The sequence below is a fragment of the Alternaria dauci genome, chromosome 1, assembly GCF_042100115.1.
Source record: "Alternaria dauci strain A2016 chromosome 1, whole genome shotgun sequence".
In the NCBI taxonomy this organism is placed as follows: domain Eukaryota; kingdom Fungi; phylum Ascomycota; class Dothideomycetes; order Pleosporales; family Pleosporaceae; genus Alternaria; species Alternaria dauci.
Window position 1 is genome coordinate 2,507,991 of NC_091272.1, and position 14,371 is coordinate 2,522,361.

Consider the following 14,371-nt stretch of genomic DNA (forward strand, 5'->3'; position numbering starts at 1 on the left):
ACGGAGTTCAACGGCGGAGATGGCTCGTTTATGGCCTGTATTGAGACTGGTAAGAGCTCCCGATTGCATATCTGCACTTCCGCCTCCCGGTGCCGCGCGAGCTGGCATGTCAGGCATCACCACTGACCCTTGTGCCGCTCACGCATCCCACTCATAGCCTAGCAATCTAACCTGACGCACACGGTCAGAACCGGATAGGACGGCCATACAGCCTCCACACTCTCAATATCCAGCTGCGGTCCTGTATTCTTTTTCTTCCCTTACGCTGGATCTAGCGTCTCCAAGGGGCGATTGAGCCAAGTAAACCATGTGGAGAAATAAGGCGTCCCCTACCCATATAGCTTCTTCTGCTAAGCAAGAACAAGCACTTGCTCTGCCGTTGCATCTCCTGGCACTTGGCGCATGCCATATACCCGCAAATATTCGTATTGCATTATGAGCATATCGGCTGCAGCCTGAGAAGTTGATGTACATGACAGCCTCAGGGGGTGTGGTCTGTCTGGGCATGTGGCACAACCAAGACGTCTTCCTTTTCCTGCACTAACATTTGTTTCCTCGTCCGCCAGGCGTGCCTTTGTCGCACAACAAGTGGACTGTAAGTGGATAGGTCGAACCTAACATCGAAGATCAGCATCGGTTACATGCACGAACGATACAACGTTGTCGCACAGATGATTGACGTTCCACTGCTGATCAGTCGCAGATCTCCAACCTCGGGTACCTGTCCGCAAGTATGAATAACACCTCGAGAGATGTTGATCGTCGCTATATCTGCCGATATCGAGATGCGATGCGGATGCGGAGTCGGATATGTTCGTCAAGATCCACTTGCAGCCCTCTTACTAACCTCCGTACCTGCTAACAAAGAATCTGTGAGATCTTTTGTCCGGAAGGGAACCAGACCGAAGGAACAAGGAAGGTCTGACGAGGAGCACTGCCGGTGGATAGCCACGACCCATAAACTATGGATATTTCTCCACAGTAGTATACTTTTGTATTCACAGTCTGCGTCATAGATCAACCACAGTCTCACTTGACACCCTTGACCGAATCTTGATCGCTGCACAAAACCTCCACTCTTCCAGTCCGGTCAGATCACCAATTATCCACCCTCATCCCCCAGTGACGATCCCGTTCCTCCCCGCAATCCCATTGTTCACTGCAACAGCAAACGCAGCAATATCGTAATTGGCCTGTAACCCCTGCTTTGGTTTGTCGAAAGGGAATACCACACTCTTATCTCTGATTCCAAGACTGTCTACAAACAGCACGTTTGGGAAGCTCTGCGGTGTGAAGGCGTTCCAGGCTTCGCTTATTAGATCATCAAACGCTGAGGCTGCCATATTCCTGAATGTTACGTTAGCCTAAGAGGGGAATCGTGGACAGCGAGGGCGAGTTACGAACATGATGGCTTTGTCAAAATTCAACACATCTTCAGGCTGCTGCGTCAGCGTCCAAGAGAAGATGTGGAAAGTATCCTTCTTCTCGTTTTCTTCGGCCACAATGTTTCGATTCTGCTTTAGTTTGGCCAACTGATCACTCTTCATATTGGCAAGGTTGTTGCTGTTGCTGTATTCGTCGTAGAACGGGAAGTTGTCGCCAGAGTAGAAACCCTGGCTTGCAAAGTCGCCTAGTGTTATACCTCCAGGTATCTGGGCGACAATAAGAACCGAGGCGCGATGGGCGATGAATTCGACTAGGCGTTTATCAGAGAGATCAGTGGTTCCTGGGTTGCTGATAGTGTAGCGGTTGTTGATGCGCTTTAATGTGGTGAAAAGATCGTTCCACTGCGCTTGCGTCAGGTCTTTGTACTTGTTGTCTGTGTCGAGCGTGTGGCTCAAATTTATAATGATGAGCTCTTGGTAATCTGCTGTAAAGTCGTTGATCTGGCGTATGATCTCTCCAAGCGTCTGTCCATTACCACCGAGCCAGATGTCGCCAACTTGGCCGTAGTGACCGGCCACCCATTGCCCCCGAGAGAGCACCGGACGAAGGTCAAAATACCGAGATCCGGCCATTAGTTGCTGATAGAAATCCAGGTATTGTGTCTGAGTATTCGCAAAGTGCGCGCCGATGGTACCAGGCGTGAAGGTACTCATGCCTGCATCGTGAGAGCCCGGCATGCAGATGTGCTTGAGGGTTCTATTCGCCAATGAGCCCATGCTCTGCTGCATCCAATCCGAATAAGAACCACTATTCGACCACCAATTACCTGCCTCGTCCATAGACACGATCCAGTTGACTGCAGCATTATGCCGAAAGCCCAGATCAACCTGTGCTCCTCGCGGACTCTGCTTCGTCGACATATCATCCAGAGATATGGTGAGCTTGTAGTCTGAAGGCTTTCGACTCAATACCGTGAACCTGTCCGATGTTTCATCGATACTGTAGTAGGCCTCGCCCGCGTCGTCACGAGTGTTTCCTCTGGTCCGAAACTCAACGTAGACTCTTGATGCTTGGCCTTGTTTTCGTCAGTGGCGATGTCGTCTCTCGTCCAGAAATGTCCATACCAGCATTGATCGTTGGCCATGTCCATGTGTCCATTTGATACGAGTGTTGGCTGTTTAAGATCCACCTGAACGGTGAACCATTCACCATGGTCAGATCTCCGCCTGTTGATACATGATCAGTTTCGTCGCCTCTCATCACTCTCTATAGACCATTAGGTTATGACTCACCCCAACCCATAATTGACAGCTCTTCCGAGTCTTTCCCACTCGTCGATTTGTTGCAAGAGACTGACTGTAGTCTTTGCTGGGGTATGTGCTCTCCAGCCGCGGCGTAACCAGTACGATCGTCCTGAAGTCCAGATCCTCGCACAACGCCATTCCGGGGAAGCAAAAACATTAAAACCAATCCTCCCCAGAGCCCGGAAAACAGGCGCATAACGCTCCAAATCCACAGGGCCTCCATTGCGTTCTAGCGGCACTCTACTGGGTCGGCCCTCTCCGTCATTCGCGTGCTCGCGCCGCTGTCAGCCACTCAATCGGAGCTCGTGTCTATCGAGATGCACCCCGAATCCTTGCAGGGCTGTCTGATTTGGTGTGCGCGGGTAGTCGCCTTGTGGTCCAGCCGTGGATTGGTGGTGTTTTGCCGTCACTTTCCTGATTGGGCGAGCTTTGTTGTTTCACCTTTACACCCACTCCGCCAATACAGACCGCGATAGCCTCGAAGAGCAGGTGTCAAGGCGTTGATTGCGCTTGACAGCATCCAATACCTATGCGCGAGAATACAAAGACGATGTGAGCGTCGCGCAGCGCCGATCCAGATGGCTAGGAGGTTCTCGAGGCCTGGTGCTGTTTGCCGCATCATTTCGCCAGCAGTTGCCCCGAGCGTCGCATCTACAACTTTGTTAGGGATAGGAAAATCAAGAAGATACTAGCACCGAAGATGCACAAGTTGACCACGTTCTTGGTGGTCGAACATTATTCGCTGCAAATGCATGTTTGAAGTACATGCTCCATCTGTAACCATGAGAGCACGACATGACAGCTCACCTGTCAACAGTAATCATCCAACCATCGTCTAATACACTACCGTTCGTGTCAACACCACCCCACACTACACATGTCGCTCCATCAACCTCTGTGCCCTTGGCGATACCGAAATGGCCTCTTGCTCCGAGGCCTCTCTTTGGCTTTCCTGGTATCTCCTTCTCTTCTTCGCCCTTTGTGTCTACATATCGATATTCCACCTCGGCCCACTGCGACTCATGCGTGTCCCTCTTCATACTGGAGCGGATGGTGTCTTTGGTTGCTGCGGCCGTGTAGCGCTCAGGTGCAAGTTGCAATGCCCATATATCATCAAGGTAGCTCCCATCCTCGGTCTCTCCACCAACGGCGAGCAGGTAGTGTCGCCCTTGGCCTGTCGTGACGCCTACAAGTCCGGCGTCTGCCCGCGCCTGTGGTGCTGTAGCAGCACTACCTCGGCCGTCTGTGTGCTTCACTTCTTCCCAACTCCAGCCGCTCGCGACAGGTGTAGTTCCACGTTCTGCGTGCGTCCACACATGTGATACGTCTACGTACTCGGTTGCACCTGATGCAAACGTCTCGATGCCCTTGCCACCAAATCGATACAGGCGACTGCCAATGAGTGCTAAGCTCGCGCCTTCTCGGGGCTGGCCTGATGGAGTAGGTATATTGCTCCAAGTTCGCGTCTTGACATCAAATGCAAGCGCATCGTTTGCAAGGTCGTTGCTCAAAGTATCGCGACCTCCGACCACGAAGATGGTCCCGTATGAATTAGCCTCCGGTGGTTCAGGAACGTTCTTCGCCGGATCGGCAGGTGCTTGCGGTGCCTTCTCGACATATGTCGTCGTTTTTGGGCCTGGGAGATCTGAGCTCGCCGAAGCATGACCAGCTCGCTGGCTGGGATAGAGCGTGCCCTCCAACGGATCGAGGTAAGACCAGGTATTTGATATTGTATCATACACCCAAACCCGCCCCTTCTCGCTTGCCACACCTTCTCCTTCGCCGCCAAACATGTATATGCTGTCTCCTATCACCGCAGCCGTATGTCCTTTTCTTGGGTTTGGTACGTCATCCAGACCATTTGTTGCGCGAGCGGGATACTTGGTGTAGTCGGCATCAAGAACACCGCTCGACGGTAGAATGACAATATGCATGTCATTGTCTGCGAGCTTGCCGGCCTCGGTCTCTCCTCCAAAGATGTATGCGCGTCCTTTGACGACTGAGACGGTGTGATGCGAGCGAGCGAGGGGAACGGACGATATACGCGTGAGGTTTGCCTTGATGGGCAGTGTCGGATGGGTAATACCCTTGACGAGGGCGACGGCACCCTCGAGTAGATTCTCGGCTGCGTAGAGCACTCCGGCGGCTCCGGCTTCCATTGTTGCTGGCAGGCGTGTCGTGTGTATGAAGGTAAGGAATGTAGGGTTTCAGTCAAAACAGTATGAGGCAAGACTATCAATTTTTCAACTGAGTTGGTTGTAGGACGTATTGTACATGAGAAGAGTGATGTTGTATTGCATAGCTGCGAAGCTTACCCCATGCGTGACGTCATGGTACAAGACCCTTGTCACCTTGACGCGTCCCTTCAGTCCCTTCATGGTAAGCGGATGCTTAAAACCGTGAAACGACATTGCAACGTCTCGGCTCCCAAATGTATAGTAAGACAGATGACAGATGATATACATGTTTCGGCCTTTGAGCTCACTGTATGAGTCGGCTTGCGTCTTCCACCGAATCTAATTATGGTCTCTTTCACAATGGGTAGAAGTTTGAGTTACATAGAGTATCCCACGCGGTATTATGCGTGAGTCCATTATATATTTGGAGAAAGCTGGTCGGACTTGACGTATCGCTCAACCTGAGTGGTCGTTAGTAATGCAGTGCAATACGAGTGTAGTGTGCCATACCGTATCAATTGAGGCTTGCAAGAAGCTGCGCGCCTCAAGACCGACCCAGACCTTGAGCATCGAAAAGTCGCCTCCACGAATCATCGAAGAGCCACTTTGCGCACCAAGCTGTCGAAGTATTGGCAGAGCACTGACAATGTTAGCAGACGACCCTTTGCACCATGCTGTATCACCTACCCTGCAAAGAGATCCAGGTTTGGATTCAAACTCCTTCCAATACCCTCCAGGAGAAGGATACTAAGGACAACGTTTACAAAGTCGCCTTCAAGCCGTACATGATGCGTCCGCACCATCGAGAGAACCTCGTTGAGGATGTCTCCAATCTTGATGTTGCCAAGAGCAAAAGTACGGCTCTTGACTCCCAAAACCAGATGTTGCATGCGCAAAGCAAATACTTCTCCGTCGATTACTGCTTCTGGCTGTCTGCACCTCTCTACCATCAAATGGCCTGCCTTGTAACCGTCAAACTCGGCCACAGCCTTGAAGAGATCCAGAAAGTTGGCGCGATTCTTTGCATTGAGTTCCGTTACCAGACCGGTATCGATGAAGATGAGCTGTGGTCGGTAACCTTCGTTGTCAATCTCCTGTAGCTTCGCTTTCCACCGCTGTGGATCCTTCTTGTGGGGTCGCAGACGCTCAAGTACCTCTTCAGTAACATCGAGCGACTCTTTGGGTCCGGTCCTTCGATCTTCCTTTCTAGCAAAGATTGAGACGTCTAGCTGCTCGGGCTTGTAGAACCGGACCATTATGTTTCCTGGATGGAGGTCGGCATGGATGAAGTTGTCGATGAGGACCATGGTAAGGAAGGCGTCTAGTCCTTCGTCTGCAATGTCCTTTTGGAATACTCCGCCTCCGTTCTGCAAAAAGTCTTCCATGGGAATGCCTTGGGCGAACTCCTCGATCAGCACGTTGCGCGTAGTGTATTCCGTGTAGGGATAGGGGAACCAGGCTGTGGTTCGGTCCTTGAAATTGCGTCGGAAGAGGGTAAGGTTCGCGGCTTCGATGCGTAGATCCAGTTGCAGTCTCATCATCTCACCAAACTGCTCCACTTCATCGGGAAAGGACAGCCACTCCATGGTGGGTATGGCGTTGATGACAGCCGCGAAGAAGCCCATGATGCGCAAATCTCTCCGGACTATCTTCTCGATGTTGGGGTGCAGCACCTTGATGGCGACATGGCTGGATGGCACCCTCGAGGGTGAGCTCTTGAGCGTCACGTCGACGTTCTTCTTGATCCGGCGCGCTAGATTGGCTTCTTCTCGATCGATCGAGTTGTCCTGCAGCGTGGCAAGGTGTGGCTTCAACTTTGCCTTGTACACCTGCGCGATGGCGCCCACGCCCAGTGGCTTCTCGTCGAACTCGTCGAAGATATCGTCGAAGCTTTGTCCGTCAAATGCCGCCTCGATTGTTCGCTTCGAGGTTTCCAGTGTGTGCGCTGGGGCGTTGGAGTGGAGGGTCGACATGACGAGGCACATCTGGGTAGGAAAGACGTCTGTTCGGGAGGCAGCCCATTGTCCAAGCTGGCAGGGAGGGTTAGTCTGCAGTCGACGTGCCATGTCCCGACGCGGCAATACGCACCTTGATGAAGGCAGCACCAGCCCTCTCCATGGATCCGACCAGGAAGCCATACCACCACAGTGTCCCGCTGCGTTCGTTGTCTCTGTCCGGCTGCCGTGAGCCCAGCCATATCGCAGGGATCGTCACGATGACGGGCACGAAGATGACGATCAGATGGAGAAAGCGGAATCCCGTGGCGATGGGCTCGATGATGTAGTCGTCGATGAGGAAGTATATGCCCCGCCGGTACTTGGTCGAGTTTCTCAGCGCATGGGGCACCTGCTCGTCCAGTTCCTTGCGCGACGCCTCCAGCATGGCCTCCTCGTGCGTCTTGTCTCCATGGCCCGATTCGTCGTTGGCGACCTGCACAAATGCGAGTGGACTGAGTATCGCGCCGCCCGCCGCCCCCGTGGCTGCACCTGACCACAGTAACCGTCGGCCCTTGAACTTTGGAGTCGCAAATGGTCGGCCGAGGCGAGAAGCCGTGCTCCAAGGACGCGTGCATGCGCGGGCGGCCGCGAGCTTAGGGAGGCCTGGGCGGAGGCATTGGCGACCAAAAAGGAACGCTGTCCTCATGGTACCGGGTGTGTTGGGTGGGCACGGCGCGTCTGGCTTCCATGGAGCAATGCAGCCATGCTCGACCGCCAGCCTAGGTCGCAAGCGTGTGTCGTGACGTCGGTCGGCGCAAATCCCATGTGACGCCGATCGTCATCAGCCCACCACCGCTCCTCCGCGGCCAACAAGCCCCATGCAAGCTATGCCCAGACGGAACGAGTGCATGACAAGACAAAAGATGAACATGGTCAATTTACAATACACGATAATCGTCCTCTTCGTCGGCAATGGATATCTACGCTGTAACAAACCCCTCGAAGCCATTGTACAGCTTTTCCCGCGTCATTTTGCTGTACAACGGGAATCCGCCCGCAAAGTTCAACTGCTCGCGGAGCTTGCCCGGAATGTTGTCGCCCATGTACCACGACTTGGTCTGTGGGAACAGTGTCTCGTCCGAGAGCTCAGTGATCTTCTCCCGCCATTCCTTCTCTGCTTCGTGTGTGGGGTCACAGTAGTTGATACCTTGCTCTCGAAGCTTCACTATGGCATCCACGATCCAGTCTCCCTGCACCTCAACACACGTGGGTCCGTTGGAAAACGCTGTTGGACCCTGGGCGCCGTAGAGGAAGAAGCAGTTGCTACGATCCTGTCAGTATCTTCGACACGCCGTGGGTGCTTGGCAACTTACGGGAACCCGCTCAGACTCATTCCCAGGTACGAATAGGTACCGTTCTTCCACTTTTCCGAGAGCTCAACACCATCAACGTCCTTGAGTCCCATGTTCTTCATCCCACCAGTCACCGAGTCGAAGCCGGTTGCGAGGGCGATGACATCGAACTCGTGAAGCGTCCCGTCGGCTAGCACAATGCCCTTCTCAGTAAGCTCCTTGATTGGGCTCTTGTTCACATCGATAACCTTGTTCTCGGGCCTGTCGAGCATCTCGTAATAATTTTGTTCCAGACTTGGTCGTTTAGTACCAAATGCGTGCGGGGGCTCCAGAGGCGCAAGAATCTCACGCTTCTCAGCATCTGTTATTCGGGCACGTGTCTTTTTGGCCCAGAAGTTGTAGGCTTCGCGATTGGCCTTGTTATCGTATAACAGGTCCTTGTAGTTTGCCTGCAAACATGTAAGTTTCTACTGACATCCAAACTCGACCGACATGTCTTACCAGCCAAAACTCAAACCCGCCATTCTCCCACATCTTCTCGTAAAACGCTTCGCGCTCCTCGGGAGAGTCATCAAATGTGTACTTCTGGACGTAATCGTACTGGAAGCCAGCAAACGTTGTCAGCCTTTTCTTGAAGATCTCCTGATATTCTCCTTGTTTCCGCCTGTCCTGCTCCTCTTTCGTCAAAGGCTTTTGCTGCATAGGCAGGCAAAGATTCGGCGTTCGAACAAACTGCGTTATACTTGCGGCCGTTTTCGATGTCTCTTGGGCGATTTGGACACCAGTCGACCCAGTTCCGATGACGGCAACACGCTTGCCCTTGACGTCTACTCCAGACGCAGGCCAGAATGAGCTGTGGTGGATCTCTCCCTCGAACTTGTCCATACCTGGCCAATCGGGAAAGTGTCGCTTTGCTGCAAAACCTAGAGCCAAAAGGAAATATTTGCATCGTGCTGTGCGGCCGTCCTCTGTCTTCACTACCCACTTTGACGAAGACTTGTCGAACTGCGCGCCGACAACCCTCGTGTTGAATGCGCAGTCCTTCTTAATATCCAACTTTCTCTCTACATGGTCAAAGTACTGTTGCAGCTCTTCCGTACCGGGATATCTGCACGACCAGGTCCAGTCCTAACGAACAAATGTCAGTTTTGACAAAAGGAGGGAGGGCAAAAACTCGACCTACCTGCCAGATCTCAGGCATACTGTATTCATAGACAGGGACCTGAGAATCGACTCGAGCGCCAGGATAGCAATTCCAATGCCAGATACCACCGATGTTGGAACCAGCCTCCATAATCTTGCATTTGAAACCCTGCTGACGAAGTTTGTGCATCAGGTAAATGCCGCCGAAGCCAGCACCTACGATCAGCACATCAGTTTCGAGCTCCTTTGCATAGTTCTCGTTACTGGGATCCGCCGCTTCATTCGTCGCACCAATGTCTGTCCGGAAGTGAACCATCGTGACAATATGGGGTTTGAGTAAAGACAAGACTGATAGATGAAAAGCTGCTGTCGATCTCACTGATGGGCACGGTATGGGTCATACGCTATCTTTATATACGTCAATCTACAAGATACCCCTCCCACGCGAATCCTACATGATCGCCACGCTACTCGCGATCCTGCAACGATCTCGAGCCCGATAACCAGGGCGATTTTCGCTTCGTCTATGGACGCCGCCATACTCAAATGACGTTTGGAGACTCTGTCGATCTTCTCTAGTATCCCATCTGGCCGGATGTCTAAAGGGGATGGACATGCCACAGGCTGGGACATGATACTGGCAGTCTGGATGTGCCTGGGTGCGGAAACACTCCGTGGATACGCCACGTACACAAGCGATTGTGACGATTACTCTCCAAGTGTCTAGTTTGCGGGGTAGCTGGATCTGCCCCGGTACCCCGCATAACACCGTTCTATCGAGGCGAATATGGTGCCGAGTGACACTCCGGCTTGCCGTTTTCAGTATTTCCGATAGAACAATTGCCAACTTAAGATTTTTTCCTATTGAAAGCTACCATGGCGGTCTTGCCGCCCGTACGGATGGCTTTGCCACAGTAATGCTTGTACAGATCGTTTCCAACGGGCACTATTCAATATGCAAACGCCCGCTACGTCAATGACGTGTTTTCGAAATCGTATGCAGGGAGGCTTGTAGGACGATTTCTATATACTAATTCATGTCACATGGGACGAACTAAGTTCAACGATCCGATCGCCGCCTAGCCATTTCAGATGTAAATGGGAATTTGGCTGTCTTCAGCATGCGCATCTACGGAACATGCACTTGCTGCCATCCGGCCCGAAGGATCACCTATGCGGAACCGCATGCTACAATGGTCGAATCAGCATACTTATGCGGTTTTCTCGGTCTGTCCGGGGAGCTTATCTAATTGGATGAGAAGAGGGCCAACCCTTCTGAAAACAGTATTCCTTTCCACCTGCATGTGTTTAGCAGGGTTGGTGACAGTCAGAAATTGTGGATGAGCTTGATGGAACACTGGAGATCGTCTTGCAGCAGGTCACAGCACAGCAGCAAGAGCTTTGTCAGACCTAGCATGGTCATGTGGTTGAAACCCGAAGGAACGGTACTTATCGACTCGGTCCAGAGATGACGTGGAGTAAGGTCTCCACTTATCCAATGACCTGTTGTGCTACCCTCGTTCCGATTTGAACGGATAACGATTAACCGATCCGCCCGCTGTTCGCGTCAATACAATGTCGGTACACGTGGCCACAGCCCTGCTCCCGAGATGCTTCTTTGATATAGTGGCAGGTACCCATTGGGAAGGTAGAACACCTCAAGTGGATTCGCATGGCCAACGTGCAGCCAGTAACATGTCCTCTGCATTGGCCGTGATTTCCTTGCATTTGCGATGTAAGAAACCCTTTTTGCACGTTCTAGAATCCCGGCGCATCTTGTTTGTTTTCTTTATAGCAAAGTACCTCTATAAACTTAAATCCGTCAAACACCATACTGACTATCCTAGCCCGAATCTCAAGGTACTTTCATCACTGAAACGCTCAATCAAATTCCCCTCCCTCTACTCTCACCATCCAACTCTTGAGGATCCGGGTTCGGCATCTCCGCTGCGATCTGCCCTTTGTCGCTGACCTCATAACATGTGCCTGCCCTCGATGCGTCGACCGTGGAAGCGTCTACCTCGCAAGCATTGTATTTGCTGTCCTTTTTCTTGTTGTTCCTATGACGGCGGAACAAAAAGAAGGCCGCAAAAACTGAAGCTAGGACGACGACCGGAACAGTAACGCCTGCGGCTATGGCAACCGTGCGGTTGTTTCTAGAAGCAGGAGCCTGGCCGGCGGCTTCCCCTGGCTGAGACGACGACACCGATATTGTGGGGGTAGATGTTGCTGACTGTGGTGTCGATGCTGGAGAAGCAAAGGTAGACGGCAGTGATGATGTTATCAATGTTATGGATGTGGTTGCAGCTCATCCTCATGTTAGTCCGTCACGCTCCGAGTGAGAACCACCAAATTACTCACCAGCAATCTCGGCCAATCTCGACCCTCCAATTTCGCAATAACTACTGAACACACTCAATGCAGTCGTGTTCTGTGAAGGATCGTCAGGACACTCGGTGGCGACATGAGCACCGATCATGCTGGAGAACTTGGCAGAGCTTTCGTAACAGACTACAGAGGGCGTTGATGCAACGTCAGAGCATGTCTCGTATGCATGTCGTATTCTTTGATGAAAACTCACAACAAGTAAACGACGTGAATGCACCGTTGCCACCATCTCCGCATCCGTACTCCATGTTTCGCACAATAGTCGATAATTCGAGCTCTGCGCATGTTGCTAGGAGAGCGTATTCGTCGATTTGGTCGATAAAGATACTCGTTGGTCCGCTAGCAGCCACGATGTTGGCCAAAGCTAGAAGAAGAGCAAGAGCGAACTCGACTCGTATTCGGAACATCATAATGTCTGCTAGCGTGTTTTTTTCTCTGCCTGTCAGAACGAGAAGAACCGCCTTCACAGTGGAGAAAATATTGAAAGAGATATAGAAAACGGTAAGTCGGAACCGAGCCGACACGTTTTGTAGGTAGGGGGCAGGCTGAGACCATGAGCGCTGAACCCTCCCGTTCTTCACTCTCCAAAAACGGATGTGTTGTTGTGATGGCAGACATGCATGCATGCGCATACATGGATATGCAAAACTGAACTCCTACTGGCTCCCATGCGCATATAAATGGGATTCGGCTTCAACACACAGGTAAGGCTGAGAAAATATGCGGCAAGTACAACCCCGAGCGAGGGACGCGGGTGGTCCGATAGTGACGAATGAGGCTCGGGCGGATTGTCTTCATCTCCCACGTGTACCAGATTTAGTGAGTCTGAAGCCGTCAATATTTGGGCTGCTCATCGAGCCAATTGGGCTGAGTGGCGTGGTGTGGAGGCGGGCTGCACAACTGCATGCACAGTGCCGCGGAGCATCTGAACGGGTGCTTCCTCGCCACTCCATCACAAACAGCTGACGGAAACAGGCTAGACTACCCTGAACCTCTCGATGGTACATAAATAGTCGATCGCGGATCGGGGTGGCTTGAGGGCCAATATGGCTGGGAAGGCTGGCCCCATACTTCACGCCACGGTTATAGGCGAATTTGGGTATCTGCGACACCACCAAGGGTAATTTGGATGATCAATTTGGCTTATAAGAGCCTCCTCATGATGGCTGGAAGTGCTGTTGCTGAGTACTGCTGTAAATAGCATTTTTCTCCTTCTTTTTATAACCTTACACAGGTAAACTGACCAACACCTACAACATGCGCGGCCCTGTTCTCTTGACCATACTGGTCGAGTTAGCAGCAACAACAGTCGAGTGTTTTGTGCCATCGCAGAGACAAACATCGACATCCTTTGCAGGAAGCAACGAGTACTTTCTCCATGCGCTGTCTGCGTCCGAGCAAAAGACATACATCGGAACGCTTGCTGGGTGGGGGGCAAAGGTCGTAAGGCTATGGGGTGAGCAAGTTCCCGATGCTGCAGGCCACAATGACGTGATACCCATGTACATCCAGAATTCCCTTTCAAGCCTTCGTGTTTACTTGTAAAGGCAGACTTGAGGAAAGAGGGATGTTAGTACTAACCATCAGTATGTAGTGACAAACATCTCTGCGGGGTGCTTGAAAGGAAGCACTATCGCCAATTCTATGCCACCGCTCGAAACAACCATCGGCGTATTTGACACCACTGTATTGGCTGCGTTGGACGCTACCCTTAAGCTTCTTCACGAAAACGGGATGAAGGCCATCATATCTCCTCACAACGCCAACTCACTAACCGGCGACGTAGCCTGCGATGCATACTGTCAAAAGTACACCAACGCATCTACCTTCTATTCCTCGACCGAGGCCAAAGCAGACTACGACAAGCGACTCGAAGAGATCCTCAACTACCCATCGCCAAACTTTGGCGACGCCTGGAAAAACTTGGATCAGGTGATTATGGCTTTCGACCTCCAGAACGAGCCTCTGATCAAACAACTCGACAAGTTGAACAACAATGACCCAGATGACTGGCTCTGTGGTCGTGCTGGAGCAATGCGCAGTGTACTTGGATCATCCAACGTCAAGGTCGCCACCGGCGGTATCGGCGGATCTCATTATTGCTGTGACCACGAGTTCAATACGCTGGACAAGGCCATGCAGTGCGATGCAATCGATATCATCAGTATGCATGGGTACATGAGCAAGGCATCCGACTGGGCCTATTACATTACCGGCGACAAGGAAGTCTTGAGCGGAGCGAGAGCTGCAGGAAAGAACATCATGATGGAGGAGTGGGGCGTTTCGACTGCTTTCCAGGACTCTTTCGATACGCAGGCCCAGGTATTTAATGATGCTGGGGTTCCGTGGGTAAGCATGAGAGCTGTACATATTTGACCAAAGGCATGCTGACGTATTATGAAAGCTTTACTGGCAGATCGTCCCCGGCTTAGATGGCTCTGAAGCTGGGGCGCCAAACAGTTGCGGCTACGATGGTTTTGAGATTGGGCTGAACAGCCCAAAGGGTGATGTTGCTGGCGCAATTGCTGCAGCAAACGCAGCTCCTGCGGCACAAAGCTGGGCAGGTTATTTGAGATAAGCCAACCGGGATCATGTGTACCTTCTATGTCTTGCAGTCGCAATTGCTCTTGCAAGTGTGTTTCCCGATATGTCATATAGGGTTAAAAAATATATCAGGCGGAAAA

The 14,371-nt window shown here is 51.9% G+C and overlaps 6 protein-coding genes across 6 annotated transcripts; 1 reads left to right on the top strand and 5 right to left on the bottom strand.

Annotated features, from left to right (window-relative positions):
- Positions 1–1,112: 1,112 nt before the first annotated feature.
- Positions 1,113–2,913, bottom strand: ACET3X_000765 (uncharacterized protein; the record flags this gene model as incomplete). The annotated part of the gene is made up of 4 exons (XM_069448097.1): positions 1,113–1,347; positions 1,405–2,461; positions 2,511–2,612; positions 2,679–2,913. The coding sequence occupies 4 exons, from the start codon at positions 2,911–2,913 to the stop codon at positions 1,113–1,115; spliced, it is 1,629 nt and encodes a 542-aa protein (XP_069311007.1).
- A 580-nt stretch (positions 2,914–3,493) lies between these two features.
- Positions 3,494–4,849, bottom strand: ACET3X_000766 (uncharacterized protein; the record flags this gene model as incomplete). Its single annotated transcript, XM_069448098.1, has 1 exon — positions 3,494–4,849. One exon carries the CDS (start codon positions 4,847–4,849, stop codon positions 3,494–3,496), a length of 1,356 nt encoding a protein of 451 aa, XP_069311008.1.
- Positions 4,850–5,283: 434 nt separating this feature from the next.
- On the bottom strand, positions 5,284–7,510 carry ACET3X_000767 (uncharacterized protein; the record flags this gene model as incomplete). Its single annotated transcript, XM_069448099.1, has 4 exons — positions 5,284–5,328; positions 5,378–5,507; positions 5,555–6,897; positions 6,956–7,510. The coding sequence occupies 4 exons, from the start codon at positions 7,508–7,510 to the stop codon at positions 5,284–5,286; spliced, it is 2,073 nt and encodes a 690-aa protein (XP_069311009.1).
- A 274-nt stretch (positions 7,511–7,784) lies between these two features.
- ACET3X_000768 (uncharacterized protein) lies at positions 7,785–9,615 on the bottom strand (the record flags this gene model as incomplete). The annotated part of the gene is made up of 4 exons (XM_069448100.1): positions 7,785–8,127; positions 8,178–8,605; positions 8,658–9,284; positions 9,340–9,615. 4 exons carry the CDS (start codon positions 9,613–9,615, stop codon positions 7,785–7,787), a joined length of 1,674 nt encoding a protein of 557 aa, XP_069311010.1.
- A 1,569-nt stretch (positions 9,616–11,184) lies between these two features.
- Positions 11,185–12,097, bottom strand: ACET3X_000769 (uncharacterized protein; the record flags this gene model as incomplete). The annotated part of the gene is made up of 3 exons (XM_069448101.1): positions 11,185–11,606; positions 11,661–11,810; positions 11,881–12,097. 3 exons carry the CDS (start codon positions 12,095–12,097, stop codon positions 11,185–11,187), a joined length of 789 nt encoding a protein of 262 aa, XP_069311011.1.
- An 847-nt stretch (positions 12,098–12,944) lies between these two features.
- ACET3X_000770 (uncharacterized protein) lies at positions 12,945–14,265 on the top strand (the record flags this gene model as incomplete). Its single annotated transcript, XM_069448102.1, has 3 exons — positions 12,945–13,143; positions 13,282–14,036; positions 14,092–14,265. 3 exons carry the CDS (start codon positions 12,945–12,947, stop codon positions 14,263–14,265), a joined length of 1,128 nt encoding a protein of 375 aa, XP_069311012.1.
- Positions 14,266–14,371: the final 106 nt, after the last annotated feature.